We start from the raw sequence: 25,131 nt of genomic DNA, 5'->3' as shown, positions 1-25,131 counted from the left end.
ATTGCTGAGTTCTCTTTTTGAGAAAGCTTAGCTCTGATAGCTTTGAAATATCAACCTACTGGAGAAAACTGCTTAAATAAACACACACTATAGAACAGACTGTACCTTTCTTGGAATCTTGGATTTGCTTCATAATCTCCTCCCTTTCTGCTTGCTCAGTAGCTGTTGTGACACGGAATGATCCTTCTCTCGTAAAAGTGGTCCGACTGGCATCAAAAGTGGCAGTCACTCCACATTCCTTCTCCCTCTTCTGCTTACGTTCTAAGCAGGCCGCAAAAGCACAACCTACTGCGTGGCTCAGTCTTTCACCCTGTACATAACAGAAAGTTCACAAAAATGTTTTCAGAGGTGCAGTACCAACTATTACAAAAGAGCTTGGGCCACAAAAGTCTGTTTCTATACAAGGCAAAATGTTGGGAACTCCAGCTTAAATTGGATTTTAGTATACTAATATGCCAAATGAACTTAAATGAATAAACTATTTTGGTAATGCTTATGATACTTTACTGTAGCAGGCATTGAACAGAGTGACCACCAACAGCCTCTGATTTGTGAGCAGCCACTGAGGCCTTCTCATTGGCCAGGCTCCCTCTGTCACAGAAGCTCTGGCCACCAGCTTAGGAGACACTGCTGAAGCTTCCAAACCCTAAGTCTTGAAATGCGAATCTCTATTTGCCATTTAGGGTAGTGGGAATGTTCACCAAGCATTTCTAAGAACCACTGGAAAGGCAGGGCCAATTTCAGGAGCTTAAATACACTGTCAATGTGTCTAGAAACAAAAGGTGCAAACTTGAAACTTCCAATAGACAACTCCAGTGATGAAAAGGGGATCAGGCAAATGAAAGCTTAGCTTTCTCAGCTTCCTCTTTCTGAACACTCTCCCCTCCGAGCACCATTCCCCATTCTAGACCCACAGGGCTTTTAAAAGGCTTCCCCCTATACCTTCCCTATATTCTTCTATCTCTCATCCTGACTCTACCTCCCAACCACACACAAGCAAAAGTTAAAGCATGTTTTTCTTCTTAAACAGGAATTAAACAGACAAAACAGCCCTGGCTGGTGTAGCTCAGTGGATTGAGCATGGGCCTGTGAAGCAAAAAGGTTGCTGGTTCGATTCCCAGTTGGGGCACATGCCTGGGATGCAGGCCAGGTCCCTAGTAAGGGACCCGGGAAAGGCAACCACACATTGATGTTTCTCTTTACTCTTTCTCCTTCCCTTCCCCACTCTCTAAAAATAAATAAATAAAATATTTAAAAGGAAAAAAAGATAAAACAGATTGTCTGTGAAAGGAGGAGGCTTAATAAAATAAACACTGTTTTAAAGATATACTGGATTGATCACCAAGAGTAAATTTAATAAATTCAATGAATTATTATTATTATGTTTTAATATTTTGACATTCACTTTTTAAAAAAGATTTTATTTATTTATCTTTAGAGGGGAAGGGAAGGAGAGAGGGAGAGAAATATCAATGTGGTTGCCTCTCATGCGTCCCCTGCTGGGAACTGGCTTGCACCCCAGGCATGTGCCCTGACTGGGAATTGAACTGCAATCGCCTGGTTCACAGGCCCATGCTCAATCCACTGAGCTACACCAGCCAGGGCTCAATGAATTATTTTTACCAGGGTTATTTATATTTTATTTTCATCTATATTGCCCATTTTATTTATTAAACTTAAGTATAGCTGGCATACATTATTATATTAGTTATACTAGTTTCAGATGTACAACATAGTGACTGAACATTTTCATACCTTACAATGTGATCACCACACTAATTCCAGTAACTATCTTCACTGTGCAAACTTACCACAATATTGTTGACTCTATTCCCCTTCACCGTTCATGCATTCCCCCCGCCCCCTCACTTAGGGTTACTATCCCTTTGGTCTCTGTTTCTATGAAACTGCTCTTATTTTCTTCTTTGCTTGCTTGTTTTTTTTTAGTATGCATGTAAGTGAAACCATACAGTATTAGTCTTCCTCTGACTTATTTCACTAGCACAATATCCCCAGGTCTATCCATGATATCACAAATGGCAAGATCTTATTCTTTTTTACTGCTGCATAACATTCCATTGAACATTATTTGTATTTTAGACCATATCCCTAATGTGGAATAAAAAGTTAGAGATGAACCCTGGCTGGGTAGCTCAGTTGGTCATAATATCACCTTGATATGCCAAGGTTGCAGGTTTGATCCCTGGTCAAGGCGCATACAAGTCTCAATCAATGAATGCATAAAATAAGTAGGACAACATATCGATGTTTTTTTATCTCTCTCAAACCAATAATTTTTTTTAACTTAGAGATGATGCAATAACTGTTGGCATCCTTAATACTAAGGAGACATATATTTGACAATAGTGAACATTGTGGGGTTTCCACAATCAAACCATGGAAGTATCTGCTCCTCCATATGGCTGTGAGCAAGTAATTTAACTGGATTTCACATGCCAATGCCAGATATCATAAGGAGAGGTAATGTTTGAAATGCTTCTTGTCCCTAAGATTTCACATCACTGCTTAAAGACTGACGGACTTACTCTTTCTGGACCCACAGGAGGCTCCATCCAACTTTTCAGGAGGGTCACATAAGGGCAGGCACCAGAGCACGACACAGGGGGAGCGCTGAAAGAGCCTCAGACCCCGTCTGCCCTTGCGCCCAGCTCTGCTACAAGGACTGAGCTATGGGCCAAGGGCGTTTATCCTTTCTCTTTAGGTTTGGGGCAGAAGTCATTGAAGACAAATCCCTACTCAAGCACCACCCTAGACCAGCTGGAGAAACAGCTTTACTAATAATAGACAGTACTTTGGAGCACTTACCATGGCCCAGACCCTGTGCTAAGAGTGCTTATATTTATCGTCTACGTTAGTTTTTGCCAAGTGTTATCTTCATCTTGTAGAAGCGGACACTACGACTGAGAGAATGTTAAGTAACTTACCACAAACACCACTGCTAGTGAGAACCAGAATCAGGGCTGGAACCCAGACCTGATTCAGAGCCTGAGCATCTAGTATTTGTACACCGCTGTCTCCAAGAACGTAACCCTTCGGTCGATTTCAGAGTACGGTCACCACTTCCCTCTCAGGTTACACTTTGGTAGGAGTTTATTGGGTTGAGGCCTTCAGGAATGGCTATACTGCCTTATTCCATCTGGACTTTTAAAAACTCAGAAATTATACGCTCAATGCCATACTACAATTATAGTTAGGATCACCACCCTGTAAGATACTTGTCTTTCATGTGAGAATTTTGGGTAATTTACATAAACGATAGTAGGTTATTCTCTATTTTTAAACAAACCACACATTTCAAGTATGCAACAATTTCTAGCATACTCCATTATACCGTAATTTAGTATTTCCATTGTTTTAATTAGTTGAAAATATACTCCAACTTAGTTCTTTCATTTGTACTAGTCTCTTTGCAAATAAATTTATAAGCACCTTTTAACTGTCAAAATCTTTCACCCAGATGTCTTAGCAAACAAATACATGTAAGAATCTTGAAAACAGTTCTAAAAATGAAAAGTTTCAAATAAAGTTTGGCAGTCACCCTCACCAGAACACTCCTACTTCCCTTTCATGACCTTGGACCTTGGCTAACCATCTTGTACCCTGAGCTGCAGGGTCACACCAAGAGTGTGGATTACCTGAGTAAAAGGAATGGAAGTGGCTAGTTTAGCCACTTCTAAGGGCTGTAACAGCAGGTGCCTGTCAAAAATGTAGTGGAAATTGCTTGACTGAGCCAACCTGGAAGGAGTTTGGCTAACTGAGGCTAGTCATGATGAAACCCATGCAGAACTCACTGTGTCCTTGACAGCCATGAAGCAATGGCAGATCCAGCGCCGAGTGGTGCCATCACGACATATGTAAGAGAAGGCTCTGTCAAAGTTCCTATCTGGAGCACAGAAAGACACTTTTTCTATTGTCTGGTCAACTATGAGGTCCTAGAAAAAGGGAAGCAAAAAGGAACAGAGGATTTAGGACATTATTCAAGCTTCTCAGACGAAACACAGAATGTTTATTTTGTAATGCAAAATCCCCTGTATCTGATGAGTCGGGCCTATGGAATAGCTGGATCTGAGGCCAGCAGTCTGAATACTCAAAATTAATGTGCCACCAGAGCTGAGAACCGTTGCTCCAAGAGGAGTCTGGGAACAGGGCTAGGCTCTTTGACCTGAGTAATCTCCTGGGATTCTTAGATGATTGTGAATAGGGGGAGCTGTAAAATAAAGTATTATGAAGTACCCTAAAAAAAAGAATATGACCTAAGAGAGATCCCATGAGGCCCTTTTCCCAGATGCCTCCCCTCACCTTCATGGTTTTAAGATTTTATTTATTTTTTAGAGAGAGGGTAGGGATGGAGGAAGAGAGAGAAAAACATTAATTGGCTGCCTCTCTCATGCCCCCAACCCAGGCCCCCAACTGGGACCTGGTCTGCAATCCAGGAATGTGCCTTCACTGGAATTTGAACTGGTGACCTTTTGGTTCATAGGGTGGTACTCAAGCAACACCAGCTAGGGCCATTTTCATGTTCTAAAACATATGCTTGCTGATTCTAATTTTATCATAATAGGTTCATGTTTAATTAATTTATAATATGTTGAAATCCATATACTTAGTCCAATTTCCATATAATACTTAAATTTTGCAATCCTGCAGACTGTGATTTTATTTCACATAACCTCTATTACTACGGATTTCCTCTTTAGCTAAGGGACTGTCTTTTGTGCTGGCTGTCATCGTCTTGTACATGTGTAGGGGCTGTTTACAGATTCTAAATATGAGCCCTTTGTATACTGTACACAGCGCAAAATCTCTTTTCCCCTCACAATGAGTCCAAGAGTGACAATCCACCAATTACTACTGGGTGGAAAGAACTAATTACTGCCACTGCTATAAGCAGCCACCAGGGGGAAACATCACTTTCTCACTATTGTACATACGAATTTTAACCAAACCACTTATGGAGACTGCCCAAGTCCTTAAAAATAATCTAACAAAAATGACCGTGGTTTCCAAGAGTCATGTACATTTAACGCTACCACTCTCTTGAACTTAAAAGAAAACGCCGTAGATGGAAGATCAAAATAACTGAAATGCAACTATACGAGGGGGGACCAAAAACCCTCTCCCAGAATTTATTTATAGAAAATTGTGTATTTATTCTTACATGTTCAAACGTCAGTCACCTTCAAAGTACTCTCCAGTTGATGTAATACATCTATTACAGGCATTTTTTCCATTGCTCAAAACAGTTTTTGAACTCGTCGATTTTGATGCCTTTTAGTGCTTCTGCTGTTTTTTTTTGTTTTGTTTTACTTCTTCCACATCAGCAAAACGTTTGCCTTTGAGGACATTTTTCATCCGGGGAGACGAAAAAGTCACTTGGGGCAAGATCAGGTGAATGGGGGGGAGGGCATGAGGATCATGCCACTTTTGGTCAAAAACTGCCGAACAATCAGCACAGTGTGGGCAGGTGCACTCGTAAATCGCCCATCATGAAATGGGCAAATGCACTGGAAGTTGAACGCAGCCTCTCACAACAACTCCAGCTAGTACACTGACACAGATGGGTTCCTAGAACACTCACCTAGCAGGGGAAGCCTGTACTACAAGGGGCCTGCCCTCCAGAAGATAATTCTGTTTCTTCTTGGTGGGGGCAGGGGGTTTCTCCCTTGTATTAAATCACTTAAAATATATCAGGCAAGTTAACCATCAAACTCTCCTTTACCTGACAGACTATCTCCTAGGTCCAGCAACATTTGAGTTTTTTTTGAAAAACTGCTGTCCTGTTAAAATTTCTCCAGACTTTAAGGTCTCTTAGGAAATTTAAATTAATGATTAATGTACTTACATAACACCACATGTTCTCTAAGGGAGGAATCCGTCTCTGTTCTTACTGAGGCGTGTAGGATCCCTTTCTTTCAAAGGCAAAACGCTACCTATGATTTGATATATTGTGTGAATTCTAAGTAAATTTCAGCTAAATGAGCCACTGACAAGTCCTCAAGATTTCATTTGAATTGGGCTTTCAGTTACATAACAGGTTAATCAGTTCACTATCACTTTAAAAAAATAGTGTTTTATTAAGGAACAAGAAAAAGTTTCAAATGTGGTCTGTCATTTTTAAAAAATATATAACTGTGGTAAAAGGTTCATCATCTTTTGCATCGTTTTTTTACATCTGTGGGGAATAAACATTTCTTAAAAATACGTAACAACAAAAACAGACCTCAGATCTTAACATTAAATGACAATGCTTGGTCGTGTAGAGCACGACATGCTGTGTCATGTAGAGCAAAATGTTGAGTGAGTTCTATTCTTTATAAGGTAAATGAGTGACTCAGTTGGTTTCCTAAACACTAACTAGTCTGAGAAGATTGTACTTTTGACACAGTGGAAAGATACAAAGCCTTGGCCAGGTGACTCAGTTGGCTAGAGCATCTTCCTGATAGGCCAAGGATGCAGGTTCAACCAAGAAGTAACCAATACATGCAATAAGTAAGTAGAACAACAAGTCACTGTTTGTCCCCACCCCCTTCCTCTCGCTAAACTGGAAGTGAAAGGGTACAGAGTGACCACAACTGCTTAATGGCATGATATTGGCTCATCAGGGATTAGACAAACACGTGAGTTGTTACATTTAAGCTTACGGAAGTTTTACCTTGGTTTTTTCATCCACGACTCGGAGTCCATCTGCTGACACCCACAGAACCGCCTTCACTGCTTTCTTTCCAGTCTTTTAAGAGAAACCAAAAAAGGAAAAAGGGGAGAGACACACATACACAATATTAACAAAAAAGAGTCATCTTCCACAGAAAACACTGACTTCCGCCTTCCAAAACCACAAGAACAAATGGAGTCCAGGAGGGGTGCCCAAAGCCAGATACTCAAACCAAACTGCAGAAACATTCAGGAAAAAACAAGCCAAAGCCATTATTCTAGAAACACAATGCAAAATAATACAATAAAATGAAGTAAAAGGGAAGGGATATACGGAATTAAACCAAGATACCACATTCCATAAAGGGCAAAGAACTCATAAGTAGATTCTTCACCCACTTAACAAATGAACCAAGAAAACCAAGAGCCAGGTAAGTTTAAATACATAAGGAGTTACACCACAAGTAGCTTCTCCGCATGTTCTTAGAGCAGAAAGGAACGCCTAAGTCTAAACTGAGATGCTGACCATTCTACTATCCTTTGACCCCAATGCACACAGCAGGACCTTTGGTCACCTGCAATTTTCATCTTAAAAACCCAAGAATTTGTCATTATTCCTTTAAAAAACATTATTTCTTCTCTCGGGATTAACACAGAATTAGTTTAGTTTTTAATTTGACGTTAAATGCACGGAACCATTTTGGGGACATAGGAAAATTAAAAATCTGTTGAAAAGTATGGTTAATGTAACATGAATTCTCTTTACTGCTGAGAAAAGAATTCTCTTGCACACAAGAATTGCATGGGGACAAGCTAATGTACGGTTTCTCCTGTAATGAAATGAAAATGGGAGTGTGGTGGTTTGCAATAATAATTTAACAGCTTCCTTTCTTTCTAACTGCTCCAAGGATACAAGCAAAATAAAACAAAAGCAAAGTGAAAGCTGCGAATAGGTATAAAGGGATCAGGTACTATAGGGTCAAAGCAGCAGCTTCTAGAGGGGACAAAGGAAGGTAAAGAAATGTCTACCATTCTCCTTTGTGTCCAAGCCCCAACAGCCCTCAATATGGAAGGCATGTGCTTATTTAAATGAACTGTGTAACCCACTCGGCTCACCATCTCCATCACTGCCACACATCAGATCAGAGTCTATTATATGCCGGACAGTGAAAATACTTGAAAGGTGGCACTCGGATAAACAAAAAAATAACACAGTGGTAACTGCTATAGTAGAACAGAAAACAATGTATAAGGATGTCAGGAAGTCGGCACAGTCAAATCTATCTGTGGAATCAAGAAAGGTTATTCAGAGGAGAAGACAGAACTGGGTGCTGAAATAGCTTTTCTGAATGCTCAAGGTGGGAAGGAGGGAACGGACAGAAATAGTGGACATGCTGGGCAGAAGACGGCAATACAGGACATGGCAAGCCTGGGCTCCGAAAATACTCGCTTCAAAGTATGATGGGGGAGCTAAGGAGAAGGAAAGGCCTAGCCACAGAGGGCCTTGCAGGCCTGCTACAGAATTCCACCTTGATTCTGTGGGCAATTAGGAGATACTGGAGGAATTTAAACATGAACGAACAGACTGGCATTCCTAAAACATCACTTTGGCACCAGCGCAGAGGAGCTGGAAAGAGAACGACAGGAGGCAAAAAGACCACACCAAGATCCCAGGTGAGAGAAAATGAGGACTGAGCCTTCTCAGTTGAGATGGGGATGGAGAGAAGGTTTTGCACGGAAATGTAAGGGAGACGCTGCGGATCCTCTCTGGTTTCTGATTTGGGTAAGTGGGTGGAGAGGCACCACAAACTAAGAGCGTAGAAGAGACGGAAAAGCAAGTTTGAGAGGGAAAGGACAGGACTTCAGTTTTCAGACAAGCAAAGGTTGAGGTGTCCGTGCAACATCCAGGTGGAGCCATGCAACAGGTGATCGGATGCACAGGTGTGAAGCTCGGCAGAGAATTCTAAGATGGAGTTCAAGATTTGGGAGACATCATTAATGGGAATAATAAGAGGGGCCCAGGATAGAAAGGACGATCAATAATTAAAGAATTGGGAGAAGATGAGTTAAGTCTTTGAAACATGAGAAAAGAAATAGCCAGAAGGACAGGAAATTGGGAAACACTAGGATGACTGAAACAAAAGGAGAGGGGCTTTGGAAGTAACGGGTGGTCCAAAATGCCGAATGTTGCAAAGCGATCAAGTAATAAAAGCTGTGAAAAGTGCCCATCGGGTTTAGTAACGGAGAAGACACGGTAGGGCCATGGGGGTTTTGATGGTTAATTTTACCTGTCAAATTGGCTAGGTTACGGTTGCCCAGTCGTTTGGTCAAACACTAGTATAGATGTTGCTAAAGGTATTTAGCAAAGGTATTTAGTAAAGGTATTTTGTAGGTGTGATTAACATGTACAATCAATTTATTTTAGGCCAAGGAGATTAACCTGACAGTATGTGGGGAGGGGGGCATCCAATCAGTTGAAAGCCTTAAGGTAAAAACTTTCTTCCCAGAGAAGAAATTTTGCCTCAATCACATGAGCCAATTCTTATTATTTAAAATATGCTTTATTGATTATTACAATTACCCAAATTTTTCCCTCTGCCTGCCTCCACCCAGCACTCTCTACTCCCTCAGGCAATCCCCATACTGTTGCTCCTGCCCATGGATCACATGTGTAAGTTCTTTGGCTGCTTCATTTCCTATGCTGTACTTTACATCCCCATGGCTAGGCAGTAACTACCCATTTGTACTTCTTAGTCCCCTCACCTCGTCACCCACTCCCCCGCACCCCCTCCTCTCTCGCACCAATCACAATGCTCTCCATATCCATGATTTTGTCTGTTCTTTTTGTTTGCTTAGTTGGTTTTTTAGATTCAATTATTTTGTTGATTATGCTATTATAGTAGTCTCCTTTTTCCCTCCCCTTTATCCTCCTTCTCCCTACCTGTCCCCCCTTAGTTCATGTCCATGGATTGTACATATTAAGTTCTTTGGCTTCTCCATTTCCTATACTATTCTTAACCTCCCCGTCTGTTTTGTACCTACCATTTATGCTTCTTATTCTCTGTACCTTTCCCCTCATTCTCCCCCACCCCCTCCACAATGACAATGCTCCCTGTGACCTCCATTTCTGTGATTCTGTTCCCGTCCTCATTGTTTACTTAATTTTTTTGTTTTTGTTTTTTAGGTTCAGTCATTGACAGTTGTGAGTTTGTTGTCATATTATTGTTTATGGTTTTTGACCTTAATTTTTTAGATAAGTCCCTTTAACATTCCATATAATAAGGGCTTGGTAATGATGAACTCCTTCAAATTTACCTCTGAGAAGCACTTTATCTGCCCATCCATTCTAAATGATAACTTTGCTGAATAGAGTAATCTTGGATATAGGTCCCTCTCCTTCATGACTGTGAATACTTCTTTCCAACCCCTTCTTGCCTGTAAAATTTCTTTTGAGAAGTCAGCAGATATCCTTATGGGAACTCCTTTTTAAGTAACTGTTTCCTTTCCTCCTGCTGCTTTTAAGATTCTCTCCTTATCTTTAATCTTGGGTAACTGAATGCTGGTATGTCTTGGTGTATTCCTCCTTGGGTCTACTTTCTTTGGAACTCTCTGGGCTTCCTAGACTTCCTGGAAGTCTATTTCCTTCGCCAGATTGGGGAAGTTTTCCTTCATTATTTGTTCAAATAAGTTTTCTATTTCTTGGTCTTCCTCTTCTCCTTCTGGCACCCCTATGATTCGGATGTTGGAGTGCTTGAAGTGGTCCCATAGGTTCCTGAGCCTCTCCTCATTTCTTTGAATTCCTGTTTCTTCACTGTGTTCTGGTTGTATGTTTATTTCTTCCTTTTGTTCCAAATTCTTGATTTGAGTCCAAGTTTCTTTTCCTTCACTGTTAAGTTTCCTGTATATTTTGCTTTACTTCACTTTGTGTAGCCTTCATTTCTTCCTTCATTTTGCAACCAAGCTCAATCAGTTTTGTGAGCATCCCAATTACCAGTATTTTGAACTGTGCATCAGATAGGTTGTCTAATCTCCTCTTTGCGTGGTTCTTTTTCTGGAGTTTTGATCTGTTCTTTCATTTGGGACATATTTCTTTGTCTCCTTATTTTGGCAGCCTCCCTGTCTTAGTAGTGTGGCCTAATGTAGTGGGTGTTCTGTAGGGTCCAGTGGCACAGCTTCCAATCACCCAAACCCCATGGGTACTTGAGGCATGCCTTTCATGTGGCTTGAGTATGTCCTCCTCTTGTAGCTGAGAATCGATTGCTGTTGGCAGGTCAATGGGAGTGATTTACCCAGGCTAGTCAGTTGTAAGGATTGGCTGTGACCACTGACCACCAACCTCTGCCCTCCATCGAGGATCAGCTGTGCAGGGATAGGGTGTGGTGTTCTGACGTGATCTGTAGCTGTGCGCTGGGTGAAGAGATCCTGGGGTTTCCCGAGTGGTGAGGGCCAAGGTGAAGCCCCCATGTGTGGTCTGCCAGGGTCACCTGACCTGAGCTACAAAGCAATCTGAGATGGCTGCTATTTGTGCTGGGCTTGGAGATTCCCAGGGGAAGCCAAGCTTTGAATCTAGGTTGGCTGATGCTAGTGCTGGGCCCGGGGCCACTCAGCTGTTGTTTGTTTGATAGGATTTAGGAAACTGTAAAACATGAGCCAAGATCAGCCATTCACATGGAACATTCAGAGTTAATGTTTGGATGGGCCAGTAAGTGAGCTGGGAAGGAGTCTCGGGGGATCTCCAGGGTGGGCCAAATAGTGTTAGCCAGGTTGATGGAGTTTCAGGTAGGGCACCTGCCTGCTGGCTGTGTGGCTCCATGGGAGGAAGGCTCAGAAAAGTGACAATAACCTCTGTCTGCCTTTCTGCCTGGGAGAAAGCTGTGCTCCAGCTCCCACCTTGATGCCAGACACTTCAGTTCCTCCCTATATGCCACTGATGCCTTTCAAGCTGCGACCCCAGCTTGTAGAGGAGCTCAGAGGGTGTGCAAGTCCATATGTGGGTTCTTTAAGGGGAACTGCTTGGGACTGCAGAAATTTCTTTTACTGATTCAATAATCCCTGCTGGTTTTTGCAGCCAGAAGTTATGGGGACTTATCTTCCTGGCACTGGACCCTGGGCAGGGGTCCTGAGGTGGGGCTGGGACTCCTCACTCCCAAGATACCCTTTTGAATATTTATCCACCACACATGGATGTGGGACTAGCCCGTTCCACATCTCCACCCCTATTACCAGTCTTGATGGATGTGGTTTATTTAATTCCATAGCTGTCAGACCTCCATGCAACTCAATTTCTGATGGTTCTGAGTGATGGTTGTCCTACATTTTAGTTGTTATTTTGATGTGGTTGTACGAGGAGGCAAGCTCTGTTTATCAATGACACCATCCTGCACTGACGTAGGCCACGCTACCAAGACAGGGAGTCATAGCAGCTCTCTACATGTATGTATAGATAGATACAACCTAACCTAAATATATATGAGAGATAAAGAGATGGTGGTTCTGTTTCTCTGGAGGGTCCTGATTCATACAGAAGTGGCAGTCATACTAGGATGGGCTGGAAAGTAAATGAAAGGCAAGAAGAGTCTATGAGTATTAAATATGTTCTTTGAAAATGGTTTTCTACATAAAGGAGAGCTATAGGGCAATGGAGGACAGGCAGTGGATCAAAGGAAGTCTTTAAGAATTGTGATAAATTAGCATGATGTACCAGCAATAAAAGAAACTTTGGATTAAGGAAAATGTGAGTCTGAATTCAGTGTCACTGTTCATAAGCTAAGCAAGTTATGTAGTCCTCTGAGCCCCCATTCATTCATCTGTAAAGTATCTGCAGATGGTAAGGGTTGGGAAAAAGGACCAGAAATACACACAATGATCTGGGATTTAACAGGGTAATAAATCACTGGTAGGCATTTATCATAGTTAAATTACTAAGCTTTAAGAAACATTTCCCAACCATAAAGCTTCCTGAAAGATACCCTTCAACAACAATAACAGATCAAGCTTATATGCTGAGTGGGCAAAGCTAGTGGAAAGCGGAAGACTGAAGGCCCAAGAAAAAAAGAATAGTTTTTTAAAAGATGATATATATTTATTTTCAGAGAGGAGAAGGGAAGGAGAAAGAGAGGGTTGGTTGCCTCTCACATGCCCTGCAACCCAGGCATGTGTCCTGACTAGGAATTGAACCAGTGACCTTTAGCTTTCTGGGATGATGCCCAGCCCATTGAGCCAAGCTGGTCAGGGCAAGAGAGGAATAATTTAGAAAACAAAGTCATCCAGGAGGTGGGATGGGATGAGGCAGATATACAAGTTTTAGACAGGAAGAGGGATGACCCCTTTCCTTGAAATGGAGGGACAAAGCGAGGCTGAGTAGAAATGAAGACATTTTAGGGTTTAGCAAGTTGAAGGACTTTGTAGAGTCACAAATTTATCTGTGAAGGAAATGAGATCACCTGCTTTACTTTGCTGGGGAGGAGAAGGCAGAGAAGCAGAGAAGAACAGAAAGACTTACACTAGCAGTCTAGGGGCAGTGTAACTTGGGGACTGAAGCACGAACTCTGAAACCAGGCTGCTGTCTGGGTTTGGATTCTGGTCCTGCCACTTACTACATGACGGAGGGCAAATGACTCACCTTCTCTGTGCTTCAGTTTCACTACCTGCATAATGCTGCTAATAATCTTATGTACCTCATGAGATTATCATGAGGACTAAATGAATTAATATACATAAAAGGTTTAGAACTAGGATGGTCATATAATTTTGTCTAAAACTGGGACCCCTTTGCAAGTGGAACAGGTGTTAGACCGGGGCTGTTTCAGGCAGACGGGGGCAGCAGCAGTCATGCCAATCACAGTAACTGCCCGTATTTAGCCAACACACACATGAGCACAGTGTTCAGTACTTGCTGGAAGGTATGCTCCTTAAGGGAAGGGTTGTGTCCAACTTTATTGTTCACTGCCATAACCTTGGAGCTTCGAACAGTGCCTAGTACAGAGTAGGAGTTTAAGAAATATTTGTTAAAGAAATGAATGTGCTAAATATTTGCTGTAGGGAATAGAAAAGAGCTGATCAGTGACAGAGGCGACTCCCAAATGACACTGCAAATCCTGTATAGGAGATTTAAATGATAAGTTTTATTAGTCTCCTTATTGAGCAATTGTAGCCCGCAGTGTTCAGTATCTGAGCCAACAGATAAAAGTACTTCAAAGTTGGGAGATTGAAGGTGGGAAAAATAAAAGGCCATTTTAAAATAGGAATGTTTCCCATTAGTCTCCTTACCATGCAGGGGTGTCCAACCCACGGCCCACAGGCTGCATTCAGCCCAGGATGGCTATGAATGTGGCCCAACCGAAAATTGTAAATTTACTTAAAACCTTTTTTTTGCTCATCAGTCTTCGTTACTGTCTGTGTATTGAATGTGTGGCCCAAGACAACTCTTCTTCCAGTGTGGCCCAGAGATGCCAAAAGGTTGGACACCCCTGACAGGGAGATACAACAGTTTATTGGCCCAGTTATACTGTTATCAAAACATCTCTACTTTTTGAGGTATGTCTTTATAATGGTGTTGTACTAACTTCTCGGTGAAGCAGTGTATTTGTCATATTTCATGACCTCTGATCTCTGTAAAGAGAGAGAAGAAAACAGACAACATCAATTTTTTTTTGTATTTGATTATACACCTGGGTGCTGGCACTTGGATATCACTCCAGTCTGTCACATTATAGCTACTTCCACCAGTCTCTGAGATATTAAGGCTCCAAGACACCTGTAGCTGAAATTAAGTCCAACCTTCTCCTCATAGGTTCTATATAGTAGCAATGCTTCTGTATTATTTGTGAATTTTAGTCTTTCATTCTGATAATATAAAGTAATATTCCTAAGAAATTTTTAGAAAGTCATAGAGTGAAGATGAAAGTTTTTGGTTTTGTTTGCCTTAAAACTGTCCACTTAAAACTAATACACAAGGGGATAGAAGAAGTCAGCTAGCAAAGCGAACAAACAAATCACCCAGAGTCAGTATGAAATGTACAGTTTACATACATCTTAGTGACAAAAACACCTCTTTTTTCTTTCTAAATTCAGATAGAGAAAAGGAAAGTGGTCAAGGTGTGGGAATCACTGTGAAAGAGGTGAAAAGTACATGTCCAGATGGATGTAGGCCAAGATGAGGGTGAGTTTGCTACAAACACCTCTTTAAAAAAATACTACAGCCCTGACCAGCAGTGGTTCAGTTGGTTGGGTGTCATCCTACAATCCCAAAGGCCAGAGATTTGACAGGCAATCAATTGATGTCTCTCCCTTTCTTCCTCCCTTCCCCTCTTTCTAGAAATAAATACAAAAAATCTTTTTTAAGATTTTATTTATTTATCTTTAGAGGGGAAGGGAAGAAAAGAAGGAGAGAAAATCAATATATGGTTTTCTCTTGTGCATCCCCTGCCGGGAACTGGCCTGCAACCCAGGCATGTGCCCTGACTGGGAATCGAACAGCGATCGTGTGGTTCGCAGGCCTGCGCTCAATCCACTGAGCTATACCAGCCAGGGCTAAATACAAAAAATCTTACAAAAAAGACTACACAATAATTCAGAAACTAATAACAATGTGGTGGGGTAATGTAGATGTAAGATATTAAGAGTTATTTCATCACTGCTGTTCCAACATTTCTATTTTAATAAGAATTTCAAGCTTCTAAGCCCTGGCTGCCGTAGCTCAGTGGATTGAGCGCGGGCCTGCCAACCAGACGATCGCGGTTCGATTCCCAGTCAGGGCACATGCCTGGGTTGCAGGCCGGTTCCTTGCAGGCTAACTACCAGCAAGGGGACACACAAAAGGCAACCATACATTGATGTTTCTCTCCCTCTCTCCTTCCCCTCTAAAGATAAATAAATAAATAAAATCTTAAAAAAAAAAAAAGAATTTCAAGGTTCTAGCCCTGGATAGTGTAGCTCAGTGGATTGAGTGCGGGCCTGTGAACCAGACGATAGCGGTTCGATTCCTAGTCAGGGCACATGCTTGGGTTGCAGGCCAGTTTCCGGCAGGGGCCAGTTCCCTGCAGGGGATGCACCAGAAGCAACCATACATTGATGTTTCCTTCCTCTCTCCTTCCCTTCCCCTCTAAAGATAAATAAATAAAATATTAAAAAAAAAAGAATTTCAAGGTTCTAGGTAGAATTCACACCGGCTAGTGTCAATGTGCCAAAAACCAGTTTTACAACAAAGAGAAAACTGCTTATTCTTCGAGGAAAGAAATGAATCTAACATGGAGAGGACTTCAGTTAACTCTGAATATAAACTGGTGACATCTGAGTAGAAGGCTCCAGCTAACCTATGGATGATAGATGACAAATGTAATGACAACTTTCAAGTAACCACTCAACTCTTTAAATATCCAACTTAGAATTTTAGAATTAACATCTGCCTTGAGTACCTTTCATTATGGGCAGATAGAAACCGACACAGAAATGAAGCAGGCTGACGCTGGAAGCTTACACATACTGCAAAGAAATGTCCCGATAACCTGGACATGAAAACACCAGTGAAGAAACACAATGGTTGCAAAAATAACACCAATAATAGTAATTTAAACAAGTTCAGTAAACTGTAACATCACTTCCCCTAAATTTAAAAGCACTCATGATAAAAAGTAACTGAAATAGCTAATTACAATAAAGAACTACCACTACCGATCAATCTACAGAGTATTTTAAGTACATTTTTTATAAGAAATTGAAAAAGGACAAAGATCATAAGTTGGTGATATTCTCAGTAGGCTGACAGACTCTTATAGGTACTCTTTCATTTTACATATTGGTGTTATCTAGGAAAGTACTTCAGATTTCTGGTTGGGGAAATAAAATTTTAAATTGTTTAAATCAGAAACTGGCAAATTTTGTACGTGAAGGACCAGATAAATATTTAAGGCTTCACAGGCCATACGGTCTATGTCAGAACTATGAACTTTGCCACAGGAGCACAAAAGCAGCCACTGACAATACGTAAACAAATGAACATAGTTTTGTTCCAATACAACTTTATTCACCAAAACAAGCAGGGTGCCACAGTATGCCAACTTGACATAAATCACCATAATCCCTAAGAAGTGGTCATTAATTAAATCTTTTTGAAGAGAATTCATTACATTGAGATATTAAATCTGTTTGAAATTGTATCCCTGAATTATTTTTCTTTTCTGTTTTTGTTGTTTTCAAATGTGCTTACCTCCTATTATTTTAAACTGTGACTCAGATCTCAGGTGCTTTCCAGTTCTAAAGTTCTATGATCCCCCAAATCCCAGTGAGATAAGAGCATGCAATTAATCAACATAAACAGAATATTTGGAGGCAAGACAATTCTGCTAGGCACATGACAGCTAAGAGCAAAAAGGCTAAGCGGATGTTCTAATGTAAGCTGGCGTGAAGAAATGCTATAAAGACACACGGAAGCGTAATCTGGCAGAGCCATGAGCTATGACAAAGCAGCCAACAGTTCGGGCAGCAGGGGCAGAGCATGTCACGCTTGCTGAGCAACAGTGATTTGCTTTCACAAAGTTCTGCTACAAACCAAAGAGACCTTCAAGGGTATCCAACGGGTAAAGAATCACAGGTCAGTCCTTCTGTGCACATCTGCACACTAAGAAAACCCAGTCATTACAGAGTAATAATGTATTAACAGGCAACCAACCATGACATGGTGTGCCTTGTAATAAATAATCAAGAGACTTCTCTGCTGTCACAGAAAACTTGGCTTCATTTTTTTTTAACTGGAGAAAAGCCTTACCGTCTTATAATTTGATGGCATTTGAATTTCTGAACAGAATCGTGTAATAAACAGATTTTATACTGTAATTCCAAGATACAGTGAATATTCCTCAAAGGACGAAACAGTGAAGGGAAAGAAACGCAGCTTTCTATAGGAGTTGAGACTGCCACAATCTCCAAAGGCTGCTTCACTGAGAGTAACTTTTAACCCAGGACACTAATCTACTCTATTTCCTGCATTTTCTTAAGTGCAAAGGGCCTTTAAAGGCTTTCCCCCCAAATAAGGATGGTAGCACATATAAACCAAACAGCAAAGTAGGCAGCGTTGTAAGAAAAAGCCAAGAATATGATCCCTGAACTCCAAAGAAACGGAGTGCTTCAAGGAAGGGGAGGAATGGGCTATGTCAAATGCTCTTGATAGGCTGAGTAAGGTGACGAAACCATTGGAATAGTGATACAGAGGAAGAACTGACGAGAACAGCTTTGGTGGAGTGATGGGGGCAAAAGTCTGAGGAAATGGGCTTAACAAAGGCAGGGAGAAGAGGAACTCTAGGCACTAAGAAGAAACCTTATTTTAAAAGGATGGTTCGTTTTCATACTAGTGGACAATCCACTAGAGAAAAAAAACTGATGGTGGAGGAGGCGGGTAGCACTGCTGGAATAAATAGGAGCTGGGATGATTAGAATCTACTGGAGGAGAGGCCACAGCCAGCAGCATGTCGTCCCTTAAATAGGAGGGAAAACAGAGCATGTGGGCATGGATGCAGGTCAGTGAGTATCTGCTTTAAACATATCCTAGGTTTTACGTGCAAGATTTCAATGTCTGGAATACTGGCAACTAGTTCCAAGTTATAAACTGCACAGGCCATACAACACATGTTTGTGGGAAGCATTCAGGCCCTTGAACAATCTGTGTCCTCTGCATTAGGCCCTTCTTCATTTATTTTAATTAAGGTTCACCCGAGGACAGCAAAGGCCAATACTTTTGAATGGCAGAACATTAATATAGGGTTGGTGAAAGGACTCTGTACTATGTTTCAGAAAACCTTGGTTTCGGGGTGGGCACTGCCATTGACTACTAGCTGGGTGACCTCTTTGAGCTAATTCATTCATTTGTAAAATATAGTTTCATGAACTATCCTGTCTAATTCATGGAGGTGTTCTGAGTAGCAAATAAGAAAGTAGGTCAAAGGATATCAAAACATATAAAACTCTATATAAACATAAGTAAATGCTTGTAAGATAATAGAAAATACATATTGGTCTTGGTCCCCAGTTCCTGGCACAGAGCTCTCCAACTCCTTGGAATTTTCCGAGTGTTAAGAGCACTAGGAGCATCGTTTGGTCTAATGAGGTGATTCTGGGTGGGCCCCTGGATGAGGGCTGGTCACCAGAGAGACCAAGCTCTGACTGGAAGCTTGGAATTTTTAGCCTCACCCTCCATTCTCCAGAGAGGGAAGAGGAACTAAAAATGGAGTAATAATCATGCCTAGGTGAGAAAGCTCCCATAAAATCCCAAAGTTAAGAGGTTCAGAGAGCTGTCAGGTTGGCAAACACATCCACACTGGGAGGGTGACGCACCCCAACTCCACAGGCACAGAAACTCTGGAGCTTGGGATCCCCGGACCTCGCCCTATGTAGCTCTTCATCTGTATTCTTTATCACTTCCTTTGTTAAACTGGTGTGTCTGCATGTGTTCTGTGAGCTGCTCTGGCAAACTAATCAAACCTGAGGGAGAGGTCATGGGAACCTTTGATTTGTAGCCAAACAACTGGACAGAAGTTGTGAGCAACCTGGGGACCTAGGACTTGCAGCATCTGAAATAAGGTGGGAGCAGTGTTGCGGGACTGAGCCCTCACCCTGTGCAGCCGACACTATCTCCAGGTGGACGGTGTCAGAGTTCAGTTCAGTCGCAGGTACCCAGCTGGTGTTGCTGAGAACTGCTTGGTGTGCGAAAAATCTCCACGTGTTTGGTGACCAAAAGTGAAATATTCTGTGTAAATAGTACGGGAGGCACAGGAAAAAGACTCACAGGAGGTACAGTGAACTGAGTTTTTCTGATACAACAGCTTTAAAAAGAGACCTAATATGGAGGTTTAAGCATTTTATATCTCTTTGTTCAGTTAGTTCCTCACAGAAAAGGGAATATAGATTACTTAGCTCATGGGGTTCCTCAAATATATTAAGATTATAAAATCCTTTTCAAATGTTAAATGCCCTATAATTACTTGGTTATAAAGTACTGGTCTAGTATGGACAAAAACACAAATGAAGAGGCATAAAACACTTCCTGAAAAGTTGATTACATTCTTGACTTCCCTAAAATAATGAGCAATTTAATTGGCTAGTGTGGGAAAAGTTATTTCAGGTTCTGAGTTTTTTCCTACCTCCTTTAAGATGTGTATAAACTTACAATGGGTTAATGACAGAGGCTAGTAACAGAGCCAGTGCCTGTTCCCTATGGATGGAGCTTCTGGGACTCCCAACAGCAGGGGAGGCAGGAACAGGAAGTGGCCGTGCAGTCAGGTCCAGGGTGCAACTTAGGGAAAAGTAGCAGCAGTCCTCCCGGCCATGACTTACGAATTCAGAATCAGAGCTAATAATTCTTACATCTATCTACTTTCATGCCAAATGTGTTTGATGGAAACATTTCTTAATATCTGTTGTTCTCGTTATGCTGGACCATTAAGTCACACATGATGTGAAGGCTAAGGAAAAAACCAAACTTTATAGGGAACTGTGCTGGATTAAAAACTCCCTCTCACATACTATTCTATGAGATTCTTCATTTTCAGCTTTCGTCAAACCACAACTGATCTAGCAAACTCAACAGCCAAGTCTCTTTCACCAGCCTATTTCTCATAGAGCAGTGTGGACTTGAGTTGAATGATGGCAACTTGGAAGATTTAAAAGGCCCCAAAGTAAAGTTTTGCATTTAAAACCACAATTCAAATTAAGATTATGAGTGATGTTTTTGTTCCCCCCGCCTTGGTTTTTCAAACTCTCTGAATGACTTACTGTAATTTTTTAAATCGTATATTTAAAAAAATCGCCCTGCCATCAAAAGAATTCCCCAGCAATAACATTAAGAAAACAATCTGACAGCCGCATTTGTACACGGATGCCAGTACGGGATTACTTAGCACCTTTTAAGGCAGTCCTGTGGGTGTCAACCTCACTAATATGATTTAAATATCTCTAAAATAAGTATGTTAATTTGAATCACTAAAAAAGACTCTTTAAAGCGTTAACTAATAAAAAAGTAAATTAACTAAAGATAAATCCAAAGTTAACTACTACTTTTAAAAGAAGTCAGGGAGTAAAAATAATTTTCCAGGAAGTTCTTTTTTTATTAGCATCCTTTAAAGTTGAACCTTTTAAAGTCTGCTTGTGAATGATATGGAAACAGAGCAACTGTACGGTACAGTGATTAAGAGTGTGGGCGCCGGAGTCAGATTATCTGCATCCAAGCCTTAGCTTCTCCCACTTATTGTATCTGTGAATTCAGGTGGGTCACTTAGCCTCTGTAAATCCTCCATTTTCTTGCACATTAGGGAGAATAATAATTTCAAGGTTATTGTAAAGAGGAAGTGAGATGATTCATAATTTTTTTCGTGCCATCCAGGTTTGTCATGTGTCAAAACATGACACATGCAGTGTCACACAGTGAAAAGGTCCCGTCCAGCTCTCCCCTAGCGGGGCAAGGGCCCCACTGTGGACAGCAGGGAACACTGCCGCCTTGGGACTGATGCTGAGATTAGACCTGCCTTTGTTTCTCAACACCATATTATAAACTTCAAAAAATCTATCTTTAACATGTTTATATATGAAGTAAATGTCAACAACCTAGCCTTCATAGACAAGGCTGTTTTACTATAATAGACATATTAAAAACTAATCACTTGGAAAATAAAAGTTGTGTAATAACTGTGGTGATGTGGGATTGTTTTGAGAAATTCTATTTGGAAAAGAATAAGCACTCCACAAAAAACATTTCCTTAACAATTAAGTTCCAATTAACAATAATGGAAATGTTAACAGAACTAGTTATTCTAGATATGATCCCACATACTATGAACCTGTTAATTTGATTCAGACTCAAAATGTCTATTAAAAATTTTATGGTGACATGTGTGGTGAGTCAGTTCTATAACTTTTCACTTCAGATTGACAGCAGTAACTAAAACCGTTCACTCTAAAAATCCTTCAAATTTGTCTACATTAATATAAAGGTACCCTAAACAAGAACATGTAAAAATGGGTTATTACTAAAATATTTACTTGAGAAGGAAATGGGAACTATTTGCTTTATAAAACAAATTTTCAAAGTAATAAAACCTGTGTAAAAATAATTGTGATGGGATTTTTATATTCACATAACCTTTTAGTAATTTACATTGTTATCTGATGATAGCAGTTTCTTCTTATACTTTCGCAGTCTGTATTATTTTGTAACACTCAAAACTAAATGTGGACACGAAAATGTTACAAATGTATTTACCTACTTGTACATATATTAATTCTAAGGAAATCTGAACATTAAACAGTCATTACTTGAAAAGCATCTACAGAACACTCCACATATAACAGATATTCGGTAAACTAATCAAAATAGTTTTTCTTACATAAGTAAGTAGCCCAGGTTAAAAATCATAGGATCCCCAAAGATAAGTTTATGTACTTTCAATTACTTCACCTGAAATTTAACTTAGATTGAAAAAATAGTGTTGAGTATAAAAATTGGGAAACATTTAATTTTCACTTGAATTTAATTATTTCTTCCCATTTTTCTGTCAATACTGAACAGTAAGTAAAATCCACTTGTGAAAAATTCAGCTAATATGCTAATATAAATAGTTCCACAAGATCAAATTAAACTTAACGCCTAGTCTTAAAGAGACAATCCTTTTTTAACCTACTTTATTTATTTATTGGACTTTCCTAGGAATCATCAGATTTTTTATCAACAGACATAGGTAATATCATAGATAGCAACTTTCTAATTCATTAATTTCCATATATAGTCAAATCAATTCCTGTATTATAGAGGTACCAAAGCTGTATTTCTTTTTTTTTTTTTAAATACATCAGCGCTATACTAGGGGTGTAACTCCTTATAAAACAAGCACAAATGTGGCATCAAACTTACTTTTCCAAAGAAGCCTTTGAAGAACTTCCTTTCCTGGAGGAACAGGGGGACAAGTCGAGTGCTATTATTGTATAGGCTAAATGTCCCAGGGTTTCACACCAATAAGCACATAAGGAAGTTGGGTAAAGGGCAAAGTAGGAGAAGGGGGGGGTGAGTTTTAAAGAGTTATCCATACAAGGAGTGACATGAAAATGCAGGGAAACATACTGTGTGTGGCTTAAGAATCCGTGGAAAGAATGAGGAGAAATCAGAGCCTGTATCCATGCAGAGCAACCAGTTAGTGTAGTGTTCTCTATTTACTTTTAAAACAGAGATTATCCAAATTTGGTAGCAGAGAAAAAGATTACAACATACTAGTTTTATGAGATTTGTATTTTAAATTTCATAATAGTGAGTAGTCAACAGAAGATTAGTTCCATATACATATTTCAATTGAAAAGTGGTCAGTTATGTGGAAATCATCAATTAAAAAGCCAATTCATATTCAAATGACCACATAATCACATAGCAACACAAAATATTAAATTATAAGTGCACAGCAAGGGTCCTTGTCCGACTTTTTCTTGCTGAGTTCAAGAGGTCATTTAGACAATGCTTACTTATGCATTAGGATTAATCTGTACGTGTGCTGATCAATTCCATGACAATCTGGGAAATAATAAATATATTCTATTCCAGCAGTTGGGGGGTGTGTGGAAGAGGGTATAAGCAGGATAAACAGTAATGGGAAAAATATAAATAAATAAATAAATTCTATTCCAAACATAGAATAAATCATCTATAAAAAACACAAGGCTAATGATCTCACTGGAGCAGAGAAAACAAATATATGAGAACATAACCGCATCTGTGAACAACTGAAATATAAGGAATAGAGTTTTGTTTTCTTTTTAAATGTACTGTTTTAGAATAAAGAAACTTGCATGGACAGTTATAAGTACATGAGAGAGACATAGCTAGCTATGGTCCCAGCACCAATTTTTAAGCATATACAAACTTTAAAAACTGGTCACCATTTAAAATCTGAAGAATTTATGCAAAGTAGATGGGTTCTAATTCACCCAAGCTACATTACCTTTATCTTTCCTAGTTTTGGTTAAACTACACTTTAAACCTTTACTTTTTATAATTAGTTTTTAACGACGGGCAAATGTCTAGAAAAAAAAAACAACTGTATTGAAATTTGATTCTCTCAGACAATTTATAGTCATTCGAACACTAAATGGTTTGTTTGCTCCCAAAGTTCTGAAAATGACAAACAGTATCAAATATTTCCATAAACTGTTTTGAACTTAAGCTGGAAAAATAATAAAGTAATTGGGGTAGGTCTCACAGTAAGACTAACTCCATTTCTGCTGCCAAGTTTGGTGACCCTTGTTGTTAGACTGAGCAACCATCAGCTTTTAAGGATGCAGCCAAAGTTAACAGATTCACCATTCTTAAGGGACAGTGAGGTGAGGGAAAGAAGCCCATTAATATTTAATTCAGCTCCCAGAAAAGCGCTTGTTAAACATGGAGTATGCCTTCTTTTCATAAAAGATCTCAGATGTTAATGAAAAAGGTTGACGTGCAAAATGCATAAAAAGATAGTTATTAGAGAATATTGTTTTAAAGAAACAATTAAGTTATGATTCTTTTACCTGCTAAAACAAAAACATATATTAGAAAAATGTATCAAATAGTGAATAAAAAACCCAACATATTAGAAACTGGTAGTATAATGAAACTAGTCTTAAACCAAGACAGAGGAAGAGACACTTACAGAGACAATGGGAAGAAAGGACCTTTCAAAAGGAAGGGCATCTTGGATCAGTGCTGAGCAAGACAACCAAAGGCCCGATGCATTCTTTACAGAACAGACTGACATTACTTCTCCCCCAGCACTGACTGTGATGTAAAGACACTGAAAATGAACAACAGATTGTCCACAGACAATATCTCATACAATCTAAATCCCTAAGTGGCTAATTTGTGAAATTATGGCACAAGTTAGTTAGCTATAACTAACTCTACATATACAAAGTAAAAAACAATTGAAATATATGTAGGCTTTGAGAAGCATATGTTTCAAACACTACCTTGTTTAGTTATAGTATCTTTTCATTTGAAAATATTACATTTGCAGATAACTTCTAATTTAAAATAATCCTAAATTTTCAGGAACTACAAGGAAAAAAGCAAGCTATGTTGCAAACTACTGTACTTCCTCAATTCCTCACAAACTTAAAAAGCACTAGAATATTAGATTTTTAGTTTAAATATCATTTAAGTGATAAATTTATGATGTTTACTTTGCTACTTAACTGGTACATCTGAACTATGTAAGTCTTCAAATTTTAAAAACATTGGTGTTTAAACTAGTTCCACAGATACACAATTTTCCTTTAATACACAGGTTGTACACTTTTACATTTGCTTGCATTTCTGTGAAACTCTAAGAGCATGCTTTATGATCTATTATGTAAACAGAAACAAACACCTCCAGAGACACAGCTTTTGGCAAAACATAAGCATCTGGTATACCTAATCATAGATGTTTGTTATAGATTATAGATGTCCGTTAG

The 25,131-nt window shown here is 39.8% G+C and overlaps 1 protein-coding gene across 7 annotated transcripts in view; it reads right to left on the bottom strand.

The window, feature by feature from the left end:
• Positions 1 to 25,131, bottom strand: part of NUMB (NUMB endocytic adaptor protein) — a 144,175-nt gene that overhangs the window by 9,470 nt on the left and 109,574 nt on the right. For 5 of the 7 annotated variants that reach the window (XM_037031661.1, XM_037031666.1, XM_037031664.1 and 2 more), the window contains exons 6-9: positions 22,568 to 22,600; positions 6,674 to 6,748; positions 3,813 to 3,953; positions 106 to 310 (exon numbers count right to left, since the gene is read on the bottom strand). In XM_037031661.1, the coding sequence (XP_036887556.1) occupies positions 106 to 310; positions 3,813 to 3,953; positions 6,674 to 6,748; positions 22,568 to 22,600 (454 nt within the window). The remainder of the gene's footprint in view (positions 1 to 105; positions 311 to 3,812; positions 3,954 to 6,673; positions 6,749 to 22,567; positions 22,601 to 25,131) is intronic. The other 2 variants (XM_037031665.1, XM_037031667.1) reach the window with 1 other exon arrangement.

This window comes from Sturnira hondurensis, unplaced genomic scaffold (assembly GCF_014824575.4).
Source record: "Sturnira hondurensis isolate 20B ecotype Veracruz unplaced genomic scaffold, ASM1482457v3 Scaffold0021143, whole genome shotgun sequence".
Classification (NCBI taxonomy): domain Eukaryota; kingdom Metazoa; phylum Chordata; class Mammalia; order Chiroptera; family Phyllostomidae; genus Sturnira; species Sturnira hondurensis.
The sequence above is the reverse complement of the archived record's forward strand: the minus strand, read 5'-3'. Positions and strand labels throughout refer to the sequence as shown.